Source organism: Acanthochromis polyacanthus, chromosome 20 (genome assembly GCF_021347895.1).
Source record: "Acanthochromis polyacanthus isolate Apoly-LR-REF ecotype Palm Island chromosome 20, KAUST_Apoly_ChrSc, whole genome shotgun sequence".
NCBI classification, from domain to species: Eukaryota; Metazoa; Chordata; class Actinopteri; family Pomacentridae; genus Acanthochromis; species Acanthochromis polyacanthus.
In genome coordinates, this window is record NC_067132.1 from 24,317,456 (window position 1) to 24,336,758 (window position 19,303).

At 41.0% G+C, this 19,303-nt stretch overlaps 1 protein-coding gene across 1 annotated transcript in view; it reads right to left on the reverse strand.

The window, feature by feature from the left end:
- Window positions 1-19,303, reverse strand: part of LOC110950935 (cadherin-7) — a 120,760-nt gene that overhangs the window by 15,390 nt on the left and 86,067 nt on the right. Inside the window, 2 exon segments of the mRNA XM_051940460.1 lie at window positions 4,517-4,634; window positions 19,052-19,173. Coding sequence (XP_051796420.1) covers window positions 4,517-4,634; window positions 19,052-19,173 — 240 coding nt within the window.

Sequence of the window (19,303 nt, forward strand, 5' to 3'; positions counted from 1 at the left end):
GACCCCAACCCCTGATAATTATTATGCTGCTGTAACAGCCTCCACTCTTAAGGGGAAAATATTCTCTAAGATTTGGGAAACAGACTGCAGAAAATTGCTCCCTCTTGCCCACAGAAACATTAGAGAGGTCTGATTTTTTTTTGGGCAGAAAGGTTGGCTTTGCAGTCAGTGTTCCAGTTCACCTCAAAGGTGATGGATGAGGTAGAATTTAGGGCTAAGTGCAGACTAGTGAAGTTCTTCCACATCAAACTGGGACCTGGTTTTGTACATTGGGATGCTGTTATGCTTCCTATATCGCAGGTAATTACAAATTATGATCCCTTTGGACAATTCCACAAGACTTGCCTAACAGTTTTAGTTGCTAATTATGTCGTCTTGCCATCCTTACCCCCCTCACTCTCACTCTCACCCCACCGGTCGAGGCAGATGGCTGCCTTTCTTGAGCCTGGCTCTGTCGAAGATTTTTTTCCCACTTCCCTATTCTAGGGGGTTTTGGTTCCTTCCCGTCGTTGCTCGTGGGAATCCAAAAGCATCTTTGGCTTGTTTGTTTTTTCTGTTCTGTTTATGAATGTGTAAGATCTGTACCTTACTGTTCTAATCGCTGTAAGATGACATATGTTGTGAATCTGCGTTATATAAATAACATTGATTTGAATAACAAGATTAGATGAACCCTACAAAGACAGCCAGGAAAGGGCACACACCTTACAACACACATCCAAAGAAGACAGGAAGTTCTGGCCGTAGCTGACCCCCACACAACCCCAGAGATTACCTATTCTTGTGTATTCTTGTACCAAAAAAATACAGACGGCAACAGGGCATGTTGTACTCCTCATATGCCCAGGGGCCAAAAAAAGGATGAAATAAGATCAGAGTTTGGCTGAGATCCTGGATGGAGAGTTCCTGAGTAGACTGCAGAGAGGGAGGTGGAGGTGAGTTAAGTTTGTGCACTGAAGCCAACATCAGGTAATGCTATTTATTTAGCAGGATATCTTCCTCTGCCGCCACAAGTTACAACAACAGCTGGAGATGCTGAACATGGTTTAAAGGAACGTTGATGAGAACGACCGGCAGCAACCGGAAGTGAAAGATTTAAAATAAAAATATCCCACACTATTTGATTTTACTGGTCGAATGTATACCCTACGTCGGACTGGAACAGATTTTATCACAACTTGTTCCAATCAGTCATCACAACTGAGTCATGAATATTTGTGCTCCTTCCTGAAACCACATTTTCTCAATCACAACTGCACTCTTTCTCTAACATCCCCGCTAACGCAGCCACCACACAGAGATACTCCCAAAAGAAAGATTTCTTTTTTCCTCAAGATCCTCACAGGTCCAAAATGACAGACCTAATCTGAAACAAACGCTTGGAAAACCTACCCGTACCCAATGTGCATGGATTCATTCTCATCCAAAGGGAACCGAAGCACAGCAAGACCCAGCCCGAATAGACAAGAGAACAATTAGACCTAATCTAGAATGCAGTCAACCTGAACAGACCCTGATAGACGATGGCAGCGGCATGATGAGCATCAATTAAGAAGCATCTGTGGTCAAAAAGGGCGGCAATAAAATAACATCATAATGGGAGCGGATGTAGGGAAGTCAGAGAAATAACTCCTAGCTTTTGTTATAGGTGTCATAACCTCACATATACAAAGACCTTAAATCCTACTTTACTATTATACAACATTTTCTAGACTAAAAATAACCAATTTGTGATTTAAACCTAAAATGTTAGCTACATTTAATAGCATATTTTATTCATTCAGGCTACTCATTTCCTAAAAAAAACTCCAATTACACTTGGTTTCAGTTCCTCCAAGCTGAGTAAACACTACACTGAACCTTGAATAACAGCACCAAATAGCGTTTTGCTGTTCAACATTTGCATATGCACACATGCATGTATATATGCTCCTCATAGGGGAATAGAGAAGGAACATTACCTGTACAGACAACCTTTCTTGCACAAAGCAAACAGAATCTGTCTTCCAGCCAAGTCTCTCTCTTAATCTGCTGAAAGGTTACCTCAAACATCCAGTTCAACATGTAACTCGTGTCTGCACTCGCACGGATTATTGTGGCACAACCTGGCTGCTGCTCCCTGTGAAAGGTAGCGCGGCAGCCACATCCGAGCTCCCACACATGCGAACAAAACACTCAAACGCAGGGCATCACCCACCTCGCAGAGTGTATCAGCTCTGCACATGTTTTCCTTCTTTTCTTTTTTTTTTTTCATTTTTTAAGCAGTGGGGATTCTTGCAAGTACATAATGATGGAGTCAGGCACAATCCTCATGTGTCTTCAGAGCTATATGCAAATTAACACTTAAGTTTTCCTATAGGAGAAGCTAATTTTCTTCATCCGCCCACTGCTTTTGAGTGTAGGTGGTTAGCAAATCATTATGATATAAAAGCAGTTTTCATCTTGCGTGTTGAGGTTAAAGTTATTCTGTGATGTAGCATATAAAAAGCCTTCACCGAGCAGGACGAAAGCTGTGCCAAGATGCACCGTGGCACAAACTGGGTTATCTCGGACGTGCTCCAGTTGCGGGGGGAAAAGTTTGTTTTTGCATTCAGTTTTGATGAACAATTACAAAAAAGGGTAAAGGGGGCATTGTCATAGCAGAATTATGGTTTCATTTGGCAGGGCTAGGCATGCCGGGAGGCAACACTTACTCTGTACTTCTCCTCCTGAGTCAGATTGCAGAGTGGATTGTGGCCAGATGTAGGGCGGGTACAGAGAGCTGGAGTGAGCAACGGCCAAAGTGTCAATTGCATTGCTGCCAGGCTCAATTCGGAAGGAAGTAAGCAGCAAATAGACCATACCTGACTTGACCAACACCTTCTACAGTCGGAAAAAGGCCACCGGCAATTTTCTCACGGGAGTTTTTTGATTTAACAACCGGATGCAACAGGCCTGATGTGAAACTTTGGAGCTCTGACAAGGATGGAGAGATTCAGAACAAGTTTAAATTAGAGACTGAAACCTTTTTGATGCCACATGGAAGGAAATGTAATAGCTGTCTGACAATCACACTGGCCAAAGTACACCAGAATGGATGGGAATGACTGCCTGACTATGGCCAAAATGATCATAATGATCTCTGGACCAAATATTTAGATTACATTTGAGCAAACAGTGCACTGCTTCCACTTCTATGTCCCCTATTCCTGCTAGTTTATTTATCTTTGGATCAAAATAAGGCTTGTTTTTATCCATGCACATTCTAGAGGCAAAATACGAATAAAATAGCATCTAAAATGTCTCACTTGCTGAACATGTGCTTATTGATTGACCCTACAATCAATAAGCATGCAGGCTACAGTAGATGCTAGCTCTGTGGCTGAGCACAGAGAAGCCTCTAGTCTCCCCACTAGCATCTACTGTCAGGTTTACCCAAGCTGAAACCAAGTGATTTTATCTACTCAGACTATTTTCTATGAGTGGAGTTTTCTATGTGCAGAGATTCCTGTGAGCAGACCATACATTTTTGCATTTGGCAGTTGTGCACAGAGAAGCCTCTAGTCTCCCCGCTTGGCATCTATTGTCAGATTTACCCATGTTTTAACCAGCTGATTTTATCTTGACTGTTTATAGAGTTGAGTTTTATATGTACAGACTTTCCTGTGAGGACAGCGTGCATTTTTTTTTCAATATTACAGTCAATTGTGCTTTTTGGAGAACATCAAAAATCAGGTATGTTATAGATTTTCGAATAAGTGGGCAGCCTTACCTAGAATTATCTATTCTAACCCATTTTTAGTACTACCCAGCAGTGTAAAAGAATAATTCCTGATGATATGATGAGTCTTTTTAATGTGACTTGGACCTGGATTAGCAGGAGAAAATGGATGAAGGGATTAACCAAATTCAGAATGATTTCATTTTTGCTAAAACTGACTCTTCATGAGCCTGTTATGAGACCATGATCCTCCTAGATACTGAGCGGATGAAGTGACAGAGTTTGTTGGAAGTCTAACAGTCAATCAGTTAATAATCTTATTCAAACATCACTTTTTTTTGTACAAGTCAAATGCAATCAATAGGCACTACAAGTGTTTAAAAATGAAGTTGGGAGACCAGTGCACACTAAGATTCAAACAAAATATCAAAAACAGGACGTGATGGGAAAAGGAAAGTAAAATAAATCAAAGACATTCATAGAAAGATGTTGAGCAGAACTCCATCAAGAAGGACTGAGCCACCTGTGTACCAGCATCCACTGTGGAATCAATCTCACACTGCATTTATTTAAGTAGAATTCACAGTTAGACGCGTAAACATTTCACAACAGCTTCTTTTGACTTTGGAAATTCAATTTAAGACTTCAAATTTAAGACTTTACATATTTTGTAAGGCCTTTTTGAGAAAACACAGTCTTCTAAAAACCTCTTCAGACTTGTAGATACCCTGAGACACTTCCACATAAACATGAACAAACAGTAAAATCATGCAGCCTGAACGTAGTATCAAAGCATCACAGACAAGATTGTCACACCTTTATTGTCTCGCAGAGTGAAGTTGAGGTTTCCAGCAACAGGTGCAGCGAGGGCGAAATAAAAGCGATGGCCGCTCAGAGGTTCGTCTTTATCCACGGCACTGATGGTCTGGATCACCTGAGGGCAGAAAAAAAACAAAAACAAAGGATCGGTTATCTCGCTGAACTTTATCTAATCTCACTGGCCGATTAGGTGTCGACTGGAGCTGTAAATGTGTTTAATGTGTGCATGCAATAAGAACTTGTCCCTCATAATATCAGCATGAGGAAAGAATTATCATCAAGCCTTTGTGTATGCATCACTTTTCACTCTGCCATGGATTTATGCACACGGAGGCATAAATCTTGTTTAAAAGGGCCGAGCGGCAGCGCGAGTGAACTGGAGAAAACCGACCCGATTGTGATTGATGGAAAAGATTTGTTTTATAATGTTTGGCTGTGGTTTTGTGTCATTTATCTCTTGAAGTACAGTAAGTGCTTATTTGGCAAGAGCTTGGCAACCTCTTAGAAATGAAGTGTTTTCTTTGGGGAAGTGACTTCTTCCAAAACAAATCATTTTCCATAGATTATTTTCAATCCCAGTCAGAGCTCAGACCACATGCAGTGTCTTCAATATTAACCCTTTAACAGATTCAATAGCGTTTTTTATGCTTTTTCTTAGATTCCAATTATGAGCTTCTTTCAAACAGCCAAGACGTCAATTTATGGTGAAAGTGCATCTCTGCAGTGAAGTCTTTTTATACAAAAGTCAAAATAAAGCATTTTATATAAACATGAACTGTATTTGAAGAGAAAAATAAAATCATAAAAACAACAAAAAACCCCACATAACTTGTGATACACTCATTATAGAGCCGCAATGAGGCTTTCGGGGTGATGGATCTTATTTTCTTTTGTTGGTTTTCTTAAAGCTGTTTTTCTCTGCGGAACTTGACTTTAGTCCAAAAAAAAAAAAAACCCACAGCTGCAACAACTTGAACAAATACACAATTAGATTGAGCACACTGACAACTGTTTATTTTAAGAGGAGTTTGTATTCCATTGCAACTTTTATTTGTATATATATATATATATATGTGTTAAAAAGCAATCCTACCTTATGATTAATGCAAACATCTATTGATTAGTAGAGCCTGTTTTTGCAAAAACACTCTGTGGGATGGCGTGTATTTAACAGCAAAGGCGGTTTATCAGAGATGCTTAATAAAGACCCTCAGCTAAGGTAATAAGACAATCCAAACAGGATCCTCTACGTGACACAGTCAAGCTCTGATAATTTGTCAGAACAAATAGGCAGGATCAACCACATACAGTTACAATTAGAAAGAAAAGGCTCACTCAGCAGCCCAGAGAAATGATGCAATTAAAAAAGCAATTAAATGGAGTAATCCAAAGGCACACAGGTCTACTGTACATAAAGGAGACATATTATCTCGACTTGTTTCTGTTTGATAATATCCTGGAAGGAACATGGAGTATTTCTGTAACTCTCCGATTGAAGCGTATAACATTAAACGCCGAGGGAATCAGTCGAAAAGAGCAGATTGTTAAACAGAAAGCGGGAACCATATGAACCATAGCGTTTGGACACGTTGGTCTTAAAAACCAAACAAACAAAAAAAGGACTGATGTGAGGCAGCAGATTGGGAGATATCTGTGCTTCAAAGTGATGCTGGAAAATGTGTGCATCGAGTGTGGGTTAAGTGAACTGTCTGCGTGATGACGTATTTCCCACACACTGGGCGACAAGCTGGCGGTGTGTTGTCTGGTTCTGGAAACTGCTGTGTAGCATGGGATGTTTTTTTTTCCTTCTTCTTCTTCTTTTTTTCGGACAGACATCTGCCAACCAAATACGAGGGATGATTCAGTCAGACTGGGTTCAATGCAAGGCAATTACAAACGAGTCTTCACAGTTTAAAATGTGTTTTGTCCATTGACTATAGACCATTTATTCATTCATTTTTTTATGCTCTATAATATTAACGAATTCCAGTAATGATCATTGACGCCTGCTTTATCCTCACTAGGGTCGTGGGGGCGGGCTGGAGCCTACCAGCTGACTCGGGCGAAGGCAGGGGACACCCTGGACAGGTCGCCAGTCTGTCGCAGGGCAATTTATTTACAGTTGAATTTTTAAAAAATGCACGTTTTTTTCTTTCCAGTTGATTCTAAAATAAGTTGAGATTGTTCATTTGTCCATTACACATGGAACAGATATATAATAATAACAGATAACTGGCATTGGAGGAATGGATATTCTATCTCAGCTGCAGTCTGAATGAAAGTGATATGTTGCAAATTTGCCACAATAGGCGTCAAAGGGTTAAGTCGACACAAGTGATTTTACTACTTACTTAGGCTAAGCTACGTGCTGCACGGTTACAAATTCCCAGAGCAGTGAGTCCCAGCTTCAATTGCCAGCATGTCATTTTTCTCTTCTGTTTTACCTCACATTTCCTGTTTCCTTTACGGTTTCCCATGATATTCCTTTGATAAAACCCTGCATCCTTATTCTTCATGTGCCAAAGCGTTGCTCCACACACCAGTATCTATACACTGTCATGGCACCGGGTTTATTTTTTCTTGGACCAGACCACATTTGTCAAGTGTGAAATTCACCTCTGAATGCATACATGCCTGTAATCACTGACAGCTGAATTAGATTTCACTTTAACTGCATTTGTGTCGACTTGACACATACACAGCAAAAGCTGGTTTTTCATGTTTGTAATTCGAAGGAGGAAGAAAACGCAGGCTAACACATTCGTCTTCTTGCAATATCTCAGCTACAATCTGACCTACTGGCCTTGACCACCGCTCAACAAATTCTAAATACGTCTGGTTAATCCGCTGAATGCTGCTACGCTGATGCTGTTTGCATAAAAATAATGTGTGTGCCATGCAATCAGCCATTCCTACTTCATTATTACAGCGATGAAAATGACTCATGATAAGAACTGCTCTTGCTCAAGGCAACGCAAGACAAGCATTCATATCTGAGAGTCAAACAAGCGAATACTATTTGTTTCGGCCCACTTTATTTTGCCTCTGAACCCAGGACTAAACGGAATCTTTCTGCCTTTTATTTTATAGCAGTGTTGACAACTATAAATAATGCAGGAAATCAAATTACCAAGTAAACCAATTTATTTACACCCACCAGCATGTGCTGTAACCTTTTTTTTCTTTATTCCTGCAAACATGCTATCTTCGAATCAAGTTATCTCCTCTCAGCATAAAAACACTGAGCTTTAATTCAAGCATCTTGCTGCCGAGAGAAAGAAAAAAAACAAACCTCGGTACATGCCGTACACGAGAAGCACATCACACACCAACATGCCATATGGACGACAAATGATAGCCACAGCGACGGCCATCAAAGTGGGTGTTACTGCGGCAGTGTCCTTATAAATTTAGATCAAGCCTCCTGAATCCCTTTGTAGGCAATCTAGAAACTCAACCCGGTGACAACTAACACCCGTGGACAGGATCCAAGAGATTCTTAGAAGCAATTCACACTAAATTATCACATCTCACAGCCCCAAACAGCTCTGAGTCTAGCATCGAGACAAAAACACAAATTTAAAAAAAAAATAGAAATTAAAAGGGCGAGGAGGAAGAAGAAGAAGAAAAACTAAAAGCTGATGATCCATCAGTGCCGAGACATGGATTATCAGTTGTCAGCTGTGATTAAATGCTGCTGGTTACAAGCTGTCAGGTATTAGGGGTTTGTGTAGGTGGCAAACGACATCCTGCCAATTATTAAAACTGGCAGGCGGGGTGAAAATTCATGAATATTTTACTCCATTTCTTAGCAAAATTAAAATAGTTGCTCTTTCATCAGAAAAAGTAATCGCAAAGTATGTTTTTTTTCTTGTTTACTGTTGCGGAGCAAGGGGATTTTATACGTAAAAAGGTTATCTCCTCCAGCTCAAGAACATTTGGGATATCTGTGAATAGACAGAAGTGATGTTTGTGTCGGCGGCGGCGAGACGCAACAATCGAGCGCCTAAACGTGCAGCGTGTGCATGCTCGGCTGCATATCACGAAAGCTGCCACTGATCCCGGGATCATAATAACTCACAGGCCTCTCACTCTGTTATGGAAATTTCACATCTGATAGAAACCTCTCTTTGTGGTTCTTACACCGACGACGAATCCTATACACAATTTGAACCCCTTTGATGTCCTTTGAATATCGCAGATGGATCCGGAGCTTATCTCCAGGAAGGTTTCCATTCCTCACCGCGACTGAGGGAGAGAAGGACTGAAAATCATCCTTAAATCAAACACTTTGTAATGTATAATGCCTTTCATTAGTGCGGCTCTGATGCATGGCGTTCCAGCGAACCTTTGGTGGGGAATCCTCTAATGGGTTGAGTAGGAGACAGGAGGAGAGAGGCATGGATGTAGACATAAATTCTCGCTGAGAGACATTAACAGCTGCAGCCGACTGGTGCCTGTCGCAAGGCGCGACTGAGGAGGCCGATGAATCACAGAATTAAAGGGTTTTTGAGTTTACACATGGCTGCGAGTCAGATCAAAAAGGATATTAAAGGACAAAGGTGTCTCTATTTGTCACTGTGGTGGAGGAGGAGGAGGAGAAGTGTGCAAACAACAGAGACGTGAATGCGATGGATGCATAGCCACACACACACTCACTGGAGCAGCAGAAAGTAGTCGGGATAATTTGTCAACTTCATTAGTCAAGTTTCAGTGCAAATTTTAGAATGTGGAAAACATGCAAATGAAAGTGCATTTTCATCTCCTTCACTTCTACCATCCGCTACAGTCAAATGATGGAAAGCCATGAAGAAAATGTGGTGAAAATATGGCATTGATGTGAAGGAGGGTTTAGTCTGCAGCTATTTTTTGTCTCTTTAATGGAAGCTTGCACGTTCATGTCTCATTGCACTTTTCACTCAAGCTTAGTTTTTTTTTATGAGTTTCCATTTTGTTCAGGTATTTTTCTATGTGCAATTTAAAACACATTTGGCATAAAACATGTATAAAGCACATAAAAAGACAAGAATAATACTATAAGGATGCTGCATATATGCAAGCAAACAAATATTTTAAAGCCTCCGGCGTGAACTTTCAAAGAAAAAGTCAAATCTGGAAGACAGGCAGCTTTTAATGAAAGATACCATCCAGATGTATTATGGGAAATGTAGAATTCAGTTGCTTTGTTTTTTTGGAACTCGACCAACACGAGGGACTAAAAGTCATGTTGTCTCAGCCTCTGCTGCTTCAATTTTGATCGTTCTTTATTTAATCGATTTCTGGCAAGCTTCCCAACATTGTTGATGTGATATAGTAGACTGCTGGACTGTCTCCTTAAGAAAAACAGAATCTGATTAATTGGCAAAATACAAATAGACATTGTTTTTGACTTTATTTAGAGCTTTATCTTGCAGATCTTATGGGTCTACATTGGGAAATACTGTAGAGGAATTCATCACTGCTAACAATAAAAAGGAAAGTGTGACATACCAACCAAAGTGACGGTGATATAAATGCGAGTGTAAAGGGACTGATATCGACTGAAAGTACACCCAAAGCGATGGCGCTTCTACTGGCGTGCTTCTGAAGTGTTATCACCTCATTGTCATTAATTGACAAGATAACATTAAAGTTAGAAGGCGCTGGAATCGTCATCCAGTCAGGTGACACCTGACAACAACACTTCTCATTAACAGTCTAATAATAGCAAATGCATCGATACAAAGCTTGGCTTCAGTATGAGGATCTATATAGCAAATCATGCGCAAACATCACCTTAAATATAGCAGGGCTGGTGATCAAACCGGCAATCCCTTTAGAGATGAGTATTAAAAGGTATCAAGCATTCAAAGTTGCACAGATCCTCAAGTCTCCGTTACTTATTCTTTCATGATCCAAGCAGAAAACATATCTTTAACTCTTTATTTAACATTAATGTGGCAGAAATTTGGTATAATGAACTGCATGCCTTCTAAAATAGCATAAAGTATTAAAAAAAGTCAAGAAATTTGATATTAAATAGGTAGTTTTGTTTTTTTTTGTTATATTCTCCACACTAAGACATTAAGATTTTGCACTGATATCCAAATTTTCCAACTCCTCGACGTGAGCTTCAGCTTCTGCCTTTAATCTAAAGCCAAATTCTTGGTTTGGATTTTTAATTTTTTTTTTTTTTGACTGAAGACTCTACTCTTTGGAGTTTCGTTATTTGGATTTAGCTTTCCCCCCAAACATCGAACCACCTGGATGATTGAGCTGAACCTTCAGAGACCGAATCCTGACGGTTCACTCGGCGCTCGCTGTAATTCCGCAAATAACACCCTGCCAGCCAGAATGTTTCGCCGGTTTCGAGTTCAAACGATCAAGATTTAATTCCCCCCAAACACACTTGAAGTATGTTAGTGAACTACAATGACCATAATTCACTGCAAGCGCGACACAAAGCGTCTGTGCTTCCTTTGAGCCGCCGACTCTGACTGGAGAGACAGTGTGAAATGTGGCCTCTATAATGAGGGAAGTAATGTCAGCTAATGTAGCGTGGCTAGACTGAGAGAGTTTTGTGTGTTCAAAAAAAAAAAAAAAAAAAAAAGCCCAGCGATAACGAGCTCGAATCACACTTTCCCCTCTTTGACACCAGCAAAGTAAACACTGCACTGCATTTTAAAATCCACTCCTTCAGCTTGAGTCTTGTTATAAGTGTTACACTGTCTTAAAAGTGTAATCATAAGATTGTGATTGGGATACGACCGACTCCGCCGCTAAGACTTTCATTTAAGCCACCTAAAGCCCTGCTGGCAGATGAGTCATACAATAAGATCAGGCCAGCCACTTCAAAGTCGAACTAAGAGTATAAATAAGCATTGCATCAAATAGGTGGCACTAGTTGCCATGGCGATATGACAGCTGTCACCAGGGGTTAATGAAGGAACTGGTGGGCCTGCCTTTTTTTTTTTTTCTCACCCCTCGCTGCTCCTCCACGGCTTCCTAGGACATCAACGCTCTGAACGTCACCCACATGTGACACCCGTAACTTTGTTCACAGATCAGCAGCACCCACTCACACATCTGCCACATACACATGCACACGTATAAATCAATACGAGCCGTTCCTTCAGCAAAAAAATGCCCCATCTCAATCTTCTTCCTGAAGCCGGTTCGCCCATTTGTCTCTCCACCTGGATCATCTTGTCACGAGCGTTTGTTTGTCGGCGTGATCCCGACAAGTCGAAACTGCTGAGGCTAAAGTCGTCTCCTGGTGAGATATGAGATTAAATTTTTTGCTTTCTTCCTTTTTATAGAACAGACAGTATGCCTGCCACGCGCTAATGTTTTTCATGCCCCTTGCGCCTTGACATGTCTGTTTTCATCTCCCACCTTCATGCAACACCTATAATAAACTGATAATTTGGATGACGACCAGAGGCGTGAAGACGTTCTCTGCTGTTTGGTGACTGATGAGGTTGTACGGTAAAAAACATAAGGGTGGGCCACAGTGGACAATCAACCTTTAATTCCTGCCTCCAATGCAGCACTTGAAGGTTTCTGTAGTCTGTACGCTTACAGGTTTTTGCAGAGCCCCTACCTTGTAATATATTATCGCACAGCCACAAGATCCCCAACACCTGGCCATGAGTTTATAATGTGCGGCCATGAATTAATAAAGCGCGGGAACGTGACATCAACGCTGTGCACGGCCACGAGATTTGGAATCTGCTGTTTATTGACGTCGCCGGCCGAGCTCCGTAGGGCTCTTTATTACGCAAGAAGCATGGATAAATTTGATTTAATTTCATTTTATTTTAATCTTGGGATGGAGGATAATAATATCTTTTCAGAACCACGGACAGCGCTGTTGGGTGTGTGTAAGTGCTGCGCTGCGACAGAGCAGAGTAGATCGATAAACAGTAAAAACATGTCATTTAGTTTGGTTTCTTAACCTTTTTTCTTTGTTTTCATAAATGTAAAATTAACTTTCAGCCCTAATTCCATTGCCACAGACAGATGGGAAGTGAAGGGAGCTGTTCGTACATGCCTCCCCCTGCCGATTATTGTGAACGCTCTGATTATCAACTGCAAATCGTTAATTATTCTCTTTCCCGACATGCTGTTTCCGCACTCTTTCTGTGCTACCGGAAACTCCAAGTACACAAATTAAACACTGCATACAGTAAGTGTCAAACTAAACTTTCTTACAGAGGCTAAAAACACAGTAAAAGACTAAAAGTTTTCTTTTGTTGCTATTCAACACTGAATTGTAGTCGATTTACTCTGGCTTTTGGGACAACAACGTTCAAAATAAAGTCTCTTTCATGTCAAAGTGATTTCAATAACCTTTTCACAGAGTTGCTTGGAGTGTTCTGTTGTCTTCATGGTGTAGTTATAGTCAGGAAAATTGATTCTCCAGTGATTGGACCTTCCAGATATAGGTGTCTTTATACTACAATCACGAAGTGAATCACAGTTCACTGCACATAATAATCCCTCATTTCACTAATTATGTGAGCAATGGGTTGCAGGTGTGTTTAATAAGGCGAGTCATTTATTTAAAAAGCAAACACCTTTACAGTCACTTACTTTACATTTTATATTATTTCTAAATTGGCATTACTTTGTAGAAATCTGTTTTCACTTTGACATGAAAGAGTCTTTGTTTTCTTAATTTTTGTCACAAAAAAGTCAAATTAGCATGTGATAAAGAAAAAAATCCTCTTAAAAGCAACCATTTGTTCATTGCAACAAGAACACAAACAGACATATGTAGCAACAGTAATATTTTTAGCAACAATGGCACTGTGAACCTGAAAAAGTAACTTCTGTCCACTATCTGTTAACCTTCCATTAATGATCAGTTGCTTACGTGTTTACTCATTTTTAGAGAAATCAAATTCTTGTGTTCAGTTACAGGTTGACTTCTGCTTGCAGTAATGTGCCAGTTGTACAAGTCAACAAAAGAGATCTGAGGTTTGGAGTTTCAGTCTGAAAGAGGCTCCTTAAGTCAACTTATTAATGCAACCTCAACAATTGTCCTTAGGAGATGCCATAGTCTCATTTTGAAGTTAAAGGTGTTTTGTCCAAGGAAATTAGGACTTAGAGTTTCACATTTACATTTAAGCTCACAACCGATTTACAAAGAGCCAACAGGAAAAGTGTTTTCTCCATGTTGTATATAATATTAAATCTACCAACCCAGCAGTGTTTCTGTTTTCATATTTAAGGATAATGAGGGTTTTTCCCTCGACATATATTTGGGAGCTTAGCTTCATTTCCACAACAGGTCTCGGTAGGTTTTCAACACAGGGCGATTATCTGTATATGAATGGATTATGAGAGTGTCAGTATTCCAGAAAGATGAGAGAATTTGATAATCTGAGGCCATGCAGTATGGAAATATATTTAAATATTTTGTGTAGCAATATCAAAATAATGGCTTTTGAAAGTCCTATCACTACACTTTCATTGAGAAGATAAACTAAACATACGTTTTTTAAATTTATTACGCCCTTAATGCTTTAGCGGATGCTGCCTTCACGTTTTACCATTTTGACACCATTAGAAGTTTGCTAATTCATCTGTTATCAACCTATCAGATTTGACTGACTCCTGACCCTTAAGATGTACCACATTTGACGCAAATTAGCAGCAATCACAGTTTTGCACCTCAATTCAGCCTCACAGTCGCTGCTACACCTCCAGCTACTGGTGTTTGTGAACGGAGTCAAACGCTAGTAATTAAGTAGCGCTAAAACCAGCTGCTATTGCATAAAGTGTCTGTCTCAGTCAGTTTCAACAGTTTGAAATCCTCCGTTCACGACGCCCCAACATTCACAAATCTCTCAGGAGATGCCACCAGAGTGCAGGGAGGGGCAGAGAGCAGATTGGGGCCAGCAGAATGCCAAGTCCACTCATGTATGTGATGGTTACACTGAAGTGATTGTACAACATGACCCCCACCCTCCCCCTCCTCACTATCCCCCCTGCCCCTGCCACCCCTTCATAATATCAATTAATATTATGGCAGAAGACAGACGCACCGATGATCCGTAACAAGTGGCATCTCTGGAGAGAGCCATTGCCACGAGACGGCCTTAATTAGGCCTGAAAAATGGCAGGTTATTCCATCCCAGCTCTCCCTGTTAATCTGTGCTATGGAGCCACAGAGTCAACCCTGGCCCCAACTGGCAAATGTTATTATTTCATCTTTGTCGCAGCTGTGAATAAGGCAATGGGCGTGACAGCCGGTGGGCGGCCTAAGGTTTTTTAACAAAGCTTTACAGGAAAGCAGGCGCAGTCAGAACAGCCAACTGTTCACTGCTACAGCCGGACATACAGTACACAACAGGAGCATTTTAATTAATTAGGAATCAGGGAGGCAGCAGAGCGCATATCTGACAGGTTATGAGTCCACCCCGTCTGTCTGGTAACAGACAGCCGACACCTAGTTGGAATTCAAACTGCGTTTTCGCATTCAAATGTCAACCTCTCTCCTTCCCGTTGCTCTGTATGTGTTTTTGGGTGTAAATTTCATCATGAAATTTCCATTTTGTCTGCCTTCATTATTCAGTCTGAAGGTGCAATCCCACTGGTACACTTCAGTGTTGCCCAACAGAAGGCTGTATTTGAGTGGGATCGAGTAGAAATTGGAATTAGAGACAAATAAAAAATGAAAACAAGCACTTCTTGTCAGTAGTGGTCCTTCAGTCTAACAATAGGAAGAGGATAAAAGGCAGGTCTCTCATCCAAATTCATGGAATTTGAAACACATGAGGAGAAATGTAAGGAACCACACGAAACCACACTATTTGCTGAGTTTTCTTTTGTATTTTAACATGTCATGAAAATCAAAGAGCTGTCTGATATGTCAGCCAGAATACTAAATGCATATCCCAGTTTTCTATTGTATCTCCTTTACCTCTCCTTATTTTATAATATTTCTTGGGGTAGCAACATGTCAGAGCTTTGCATGACAAGGATATGCATTTCTCTTTTTTTGACGTTTCATAGGTGAAATGAACAAAATCCAATGAAAAACATGAGTTCTGTTTAGATTTAATTTCAAATAGGACAATTTCAAAGAAACACAAATGCCTTTTTGGACATTTCACATGTCAAATCATATACATCATAAAGACTAATGTGTTCATGGAACTTCAGTATGTTACTAAAAGTCAAAAACATTACTGATGAAATTGAATCCAGATTCCTTATGCCTCTTTACATTTGTAATTTGCAAACTTTGTCCTTCTATATTAGCTGTTAATGTCTTCATGTCTTTTGTAAAATCTGTCATTATTTTGTGTTCAATTATTAGTTAAAACATCAGACACTTGGATCCGAACAATAAGATCATTATTATTTGCAAAAATACTTCTTAATAGTTTGTGCAACATGAAGCATTAACTTCATGTGCAATTTGCAATGTGAAATATTTCGTCTTTTTATTTCTCAGGAGTAATAATTAAGTTTCATGTGACATATTTCATTTTCATTTGCAACATTCTGATGACATGTGCAATATTCTGCCATTCATGCACAACAATTTCAAAGTTAAGTGAAATATTTGCTCTGCGTGGGAACGTGGCAGAGTTATTTGACGATCAGTGTATGTTTGTCCGACCGTCTGTCAATCTGTGTGCAATGTTACTCAAAAATAGAATAATGGAATTGGATGAGGGCTGCACAGTGGAGTAGTGGTTAGCACGTTTGCCTTGCAGCAAGAAGATCCCCGGTTCAAATCAAGGGGTGGGCCTGGGATATTTCTGCATGGAGTTTGCATGCTCTCCCTGTGTGGTTTTCTCCGGGCACTCCGGCTTCCTCCCACAGTCCAAAAATATGCTGAGGTTAATTGATTACTCGAGATTGCCCGTAGGTGTGAGTGTGAGTGTGATTGTTCGTCTGTATATGTAGCCCTGTGACAAACTGGTGACCTGTCCAGGGTGTCCCCTGCCTTCGCCCGAGTCAGCTGGGATAGGCTCCAGAACCCCCCGCGACCCTAGTGAGGATAAAGCAGTGTATGGAGGATGGATGGATGGAATTGGATGACATTTTCGGCGAAGTTCAGAAATGACACAAGGTCCAAGTGATTAGATTTTGTTAGCAATGTGGCTTATACTCTGGATCCACGGATTTGTTGAAGATTTCTGCATCATTGCGAGGCAGCGGTACAGCGTCATTGTAACTATGACAACAAGCGAATGCGACGGCAGCTGCCTGCTGACAGATGTGGACATATTGGGACTTATCAAACAATGACTGAGCAACCTTCGTGTAATATTACTTACTACCTCAGTATAACTGCCAGAATTTCTTTACGCTGTTCCATTCTCGCCTTCTTTTAGCTTACTTCTTCCATTTCAGAAATGTATCATACTTATATCTTCTTGCTTTCTACTTTGAAGGACTGCGTTTCTTGTGTTATGTCATCATTGATTTGTTTTTCTTTGTCTGAGCAATATCTGGCACAAGAATTTCCTTCGGGATCGATAAAGTCCATCTCATCTTATCTTATCTCTGTACTTTACAGGTGATAAATCCAAGCCAACTTGCTAACTAGCTAGCCAACCCAACAGTGAAATAAAAGCCTGGATGTAAGCCTCTGGTTAAAAAGAGGAAGCACGCGTCCACTTTCATCACCTCAGTCATTCAGAAAGTCCTTGAAACACTCCACCGCAGTTGAGCAAAAACAAAGGCTTTCCACACACAACCACACGTACACGCTGTTTGATATGTCGGGAGCGTCTTGACTATTAAACCGGCTCCGAGCTGTAGCGGCTCATTTTGACTACACCGCTTTTAGACAACACGGGCAGAATATGAATGCATCAACCTGCCGGACGGACGGACGAGCGAGGACAGCGGCCTCCTCCGTCAACGGCTGCTCCTCGAATTTTTTTATTTATTTATTTTTTACAGCAGAGCGGCTTGGAGCTACACCTTGGGGGGACCTCGCAGCTCTGCTATCACTGGCATTGAGTAAGCAATCTGTCTGCTTCAGCTGAGTAATTACAGATCTGCTGCACCTTTTCCTGCTGATGATGCTGTCATGGGCAATGGCTGCTGCTGCTATGTCCTGCAGGCTGGTATGATTGTTGGGGAATGACTTTGTTTCAGTCTCCGTGCCATAATTTATCAGGCGCTGGTGGGGAGAAGTGTACAAATTATCTGCTGAATTTTGAAAGTTGAAGTATTGATAGATAGTTGGCTTGTGTTGCTCTAAATTTAATATCGGGGAGCAACAACAGTCGTCTGAGGATAAGTGGCAGGATCATTAAGCAAAAATAGACATTCGGCTGCAGTAGAATGCATTCTTCAATAATGATGGCAACTAATATAGAGGTAGTGTTCACTCTTGCAAACACTTTGCCCCGGGGCTAAAATATGACAAATTGCATTTAAATTCAGTAATATCCTAAAATACCTCAAGGTAGGCTGAATTGTGTGTACTGCAACTCACTGGGTTGGTTGTGGGTTTAAAAAAACAACAACAAATGAGACAAACATAAAAATACCTCAAAAAGTCAATGTAGCAGCAAAACCCGAATACCTGTAAGGCTGTGTAACCTCATTGGGAAAAGAGTCACAATGTGGTCAAGCATCGCGCACACAGAGGAAGAAAAAAAAAGGGGGCAAAGAAAACAAATACACACATGAAAAATAGCCACGCATTTTTGCAAATGAAATCATTTGCTATTTTTGTTCACCCTCCCATGAGCGCGGTGACAAACAACTCCGAAATATGAATGCAAACAACATATTTAAAAGGGCCTAATAGCCATTCCCAATACAATGCATCATTCTGATCAATTGTACTTATTCAGGTCTACACGCCTCTTTTACCGTTCGCCTCTGATTGTATTTTCCAAATGCCAAGAGCAGACGAATCGCCGCCACAGACACACAAGTCATTTAGCAACAACGAGGCCAAACGCTAAACGCAGGGAAAATGCAACGCACGGGTGCAGCCTCTTTCCTCCCCCACCCCCACCCCCACCTTCTGTTCCTCCCGAATCAAACCTCCGAGCCCTGAAATCCCCCTGGTTACCTTCACATGATATTGTGATGCATCGCCCGCCCCGCTGCCTTCCGTGGTGATCATCTAATTACATAGGGCTTTTGAACGGAAAGTCAAACCGCTGCAGAACACCACTCCATCCCAGCACGAGATATCGCATTAGGCCGTGATATTATTGTGGATTGAGACCCCGGGCGGAGTCAAGCGCCGCCATTAATTTCGTCGGATTTGACAGTATGGAATGAGAGCAACATCTCTAATGAACGATAACACCTACAATACATGCTATTAAATCTTACGGATGTGTCTCATACTAATGATGCCGTCTCCCTGGGGTGACCTCGAGCTGTGGAGTGGATATTGCACATGAACAGTGGACTTGTTTTGAGGAACAACAGGGAAGTTTTAATGGCTTTGAGAGCCAGCACACTGTCTTCGAGAGTCAAACTTCCAAGCAAATGTGAAAGGCGAGAGAGAAAGGGAAGCGAAGCCGGACCAACCGCCGAGATGCTCCTGGGGCTTACCTGTCCTGGCATGGCATTTTCGCAGAGGAGAGTTTCATAGTCTATGGCAAACACGGGCGCATTATCGTTTATGTCCAGCACTGTGATGAGAGCGATGCCTTTGCCAATTTCCATTGGATCCTCTGAAACAGAGAGAAGAGAGAAAGAGAGCCACAGATTTCAGCAAAGGGGAAAAAAAAAACTTTCTCCTGAGCACTTTCATTTCGCCTCAACTCTGCGTTGATGCGCTCGGCCAAATTATGGAATATTGAT